The sequence below is a fragment of the Apis dorsata genome, unplaced genomic scaffold (assembly GCF_000469605.1).
Source record: "Apis dorsata unplaced genomic scaffold, Apis dorsata 1.3 scaffold_32, whole genome shotgun sequence".
NCBI lineage: Eukaryota > Metazoa > Arthropoda > Insecta > Hymenoptera > Apidae > Apis > Apis dorsata.
In genome coordinates this window covers 977,033-980,743 of record NW_006263334.1, presented here as the reverse complement: position 1 = coordinate 980,743, position 3,711 = coordinate 977,033, and the positions used below count along the sequence as shown (strand labels likewise).

Sequence of the window (3,711 nt, the reverse complement as noted above, 5' to 3'; positions counted from 1 at the left end):
TTTTTTTTTTTCAGCGAGAACTTTGGAATCCCTTGAAGCAGTTTTGATTATTCTCTCCAATGCGAGTTTCCCTCCTTTGTTGTCAATTGCCCTTTTATCTTTAATTTTTTTCTCTCTTTCTTTTTTTTTTTTTTTTTCATTCCATTCAAATGAATTTCAGCGATGCAACTGAAATCTTTCGCGGAGAACAGGCCGAAGGAAGGAATTGTATCGACAATCGGTTTGCATAGTTGGAAGGATAACAAGCGGATCTATAACGACGATATCGGGACAAAGAATAATGAAAATGAAACGAAAATGGAAGACGTATCTGATTATAATAAATCGTGCAGCTTGCAAACACCAGACTCGATCAGCAAGAGATCCAGTTACGACAAATTGAACATCACGTGGGAAGATTGTGGAAAGATGGGGACACGGAGTTCCTCGTTGGATACTTCCGGTATCCAGAGCAACGACTGGAGCTCGGATACGCACAGCGACCTGCAAAACACATTTCTGTGTCTCAGTGATGAATTGGCGACGACTGATTACAAGCTAGATAACTCGCAGGTTTTACTTTTTAAAAGACGCATTGTTGATGCAATTTTAATTAAATTTACATTTATCAATACTAATTTAATGAAAAAAAAAAAAAAATGTTCAATGAAAATTTGTCGATTGATTTTCATGATCATTATTCATATTTTTGATATTTTTTATTTATGAATTTTGGATCAAATTCGAAAAAATAAGGATAATCTTTTTTATAGGAACGATGTACTGCCATCAATGAAGTAGTATCAATTCTTGAAGAACTTGACATAAATCCTGAGAAAGCTACGATTCTTCTTGAGGAAGATCGTTTTTACGACAGCACGTCTACGCACGATCAATTAACCAGGCTGGCCTTGACGACTGAAACGGACGCTAATGTGTTGGAAGTCCTCGAAAATCCAGAACATTTAGTAAAACATCTTCAAAATAAGATAAAAAAACTTCAAACTAGCAACAAAGATATCTATAGAGATATATATAATCTTCGAGAAAGCTTTCAAGTAATAATTTTTACGTGTTAAATATATATATTTTTTATAAAAGAAAGAATATTTCATAAAATTTTTTTATTATTTTATTAACCAGTGTGATGAACAGAGAATAACGGATATCTTGTCTGATACAAATAAACTACGACAGGATGTACATGAGCTGCGATACCTGGACGATCTTTTAAAACTTTTACGAGGGGAATTGGAAAGGATTTCAAAAAGAAATTGGCCATTTGTTATAGGACATACAAATCATTCGGAAGAAATGAATCTCATCGTGTGAATAATATAAATCCCTTCCATTGCTAGAATTTAATGGAAGTTTTTTTCAAGATCATCCGTAACATCGATATTTTGTTACTTAAAATTAATTTATTCAAAGAGAGACACGGTTAAGTATTTTTATAACAACGCCAAAAGCGTTTTCACTGCCATTGTTAATTATAAAATATGTATTACAAGTTGGTTCTGCAAATTTTTCTGTAATGTTGTCCAATGTCAAACGATTATGATGAGTGCATGAAATTTCAATTGTTTGCGCAAACAGAAATTGCATTTAAGTTTTCAATATATATAACATTATTTATTTAGATAGATTTTTTTTTCTTACTGAAAAATTTATTTAAGAAATGTACAATATATTTTTATATGTATACAATCGATAATAATTTTTCTTTTCTAATTTTGTGATTTAATAAGATGTACAAATTCTTCATATTTGTTGCTATTAAATGAACTGTTACCAGTATTAATATTAGTATTTAATCGCACGATATACCGCAAGCAAATAGAATAAATAGTTAATGTATATCGGATATTAATTTTGATCGTATCGTTTTTCTAATGTTAATTTCAATGAACATTTATGTAAAATTATTTCCTATAATTACTATAAATATTTGCAATTATTAATTTCAGACAATAATTTAACAAAATGAACAATTAAATTAATTATCAAAATTTTTATATTTAAATAAGCATTTATTATTACATTTAAAATTGAAATTTGAATGAGAGAGTTGGAAAAAAAGAGAGAAAAAAAAAACAATGCGAGTTCGTACATGTACATTAAATATTTAAATTCTAGATACGTTTTCGTTTATAAAATTTTGAAATTACTTAATCATCACAAATTTTAAGAATAAATAAAAATTTGTGAAGCGTTATATTATTTCGAAACACATTTATGTCAATTTTTAGATAAAATATTATTTTGATATCAATGAAAGATTGTTGATCGAAGAACTATTTATGTTAAAAATTTCAATATTTATAAATAAAATTTCATAAAAAAAATTATATCTATGTGTCCAAAATCCTATAAATGTATTTCTAATTTCATAATTTAAACGTTATTTAGAAAAATATATCTTGAAATTCTTTTTCTATTTTTATTCATAGTTCAATAATAATTTCAAAAATTTTAATAAATAATTTTTAATTAAAAAAAAATTAAATAGACATTAAACTTTTATCTTTTCCTTAAAATTAATAAATCGTACATGATTGATTCAAACATGATTTTTTAAAATAGATGGACATACTTGTTTCTAAAATACAATTGTTTCACTATTAAAGTGTAACATATTTTAATTTAACTGTACGTTCTTTATTTATTAAATGAACAATATTATACACTAAATTCTTAAAGATATATCCACGCATTTCTCGTATTGTACAACTTTAATTCTTTGTACATCGCAGTAAACTATAATAATAACTTGAGAATTTCTAATTAAAAAACATTTTACAAAACACAATTCGATATAAAAAATATCTCTACAGAATTTATAATAGAATTTGACATATTCGTTTTTTACAACGATTACAATATCTAATTGAAATAATTGTTGTAAGGCGAAATCATGTCAATAATTAAAAAAATTAAGTGATATCGGTACGTTGTGACTGCCTGGGATGTTGCCTGGAGGAATCATGATACGCGATACCAACTCTCAACATTTCACCGTGGCGAAACATATCGTGCGGAGAAGAGAGAGAAGGCAAAGATGGTAGCGATGGTAATAAGCAATTTAGCATACTGGCACTACCATCTGACGAGTAAATTCCATTATTGGCAGAGGCGATAGAAGTTGTATTCGAGCTCGATGCAGAGACTAGGGTAGAGTTCGCGCTTTGATCACTACTTCCCAATACACTTGATCCCATTAAACTTCCTGTTAGGAATACAAAGATATAACAGTATCAGTTACAATTATATTGCTTTAATAATTTTATATTTATACAGTGTAATTAACAAAAGAGAACCAAGATATAAGAATTGAGATTAATTTTTTCCTTAATAATAAATTTTTTACAATAATACCTTTTTTAATCATTCATCATTAGAGAAAAAAAATAATTCAAAGATAATTCACTTTAATGATCATATCAGTTTATTTTGTAAATCATTTTTTATATATAATATATTGCAAATATTTTATTTTGAAATTTCATAAGAAACAAAGTAATTCAATAATATATTGATCAAAACGTAATTATTATTTTAAATAAATATAAGAAATTATAAAAATAATAAAGAAATAAAACAAGATGATTAACAACATTTTTAACATAAATACTTGTATTTTGTTTCTTATTCAATTACATTTATAATACAATAACTAAAAAATAACTTACAGTCTCTCAACGTATAATGATAAATTAAAATGTACAAAAATTA

The 3,711-nt window shown here is 26.6% G+C and overlaps 2 protein-coding genes across 2 annotated transcripts in view; one reads left to right on the top strand and one right to left on the bottom strand.

Moving 5' to 3' along the window:
• The window catches only part of LOC102676451, a gene marked incomplete at its 5' end in the record, with an annotated part of 4,093 nt that extends 2,515 nt beyond the window's left edge, over nt 1-1,578 (top strand). Inside the window, 3 exon segments of the mRNA XM_006608264.2 lie at nt 161-552; nt 753-1,037; nt 1,123-1,578. Of these exon segments, the coding sequence (XP_006608327.2) occupies nt 161-552; nt 753-1,037; nt 1,123-1,311 (866 nt within the window).
• Nucleotides 1,579-2,615: 1,037 nt separating this feature from the next.
• LOC102677033 (transcription factor GAGA-like) overlaps nt 2,616-3,711 on the bottom strand; it is a 6,562-nt gene continuing 5,466 nt past the window's right edge. The window contains exon 7 of the mRNA XM_031511871.1: nt 2,616-3,205. Coding sequence (XP_031367731.1) covers nt 2,913-3,205 — 293 coding nt within the window. The 3' untranslated portion in view covers nt 2,616-2,912. The remainder of the gene's footprint in view (nt 3,206-3,711) is intronic.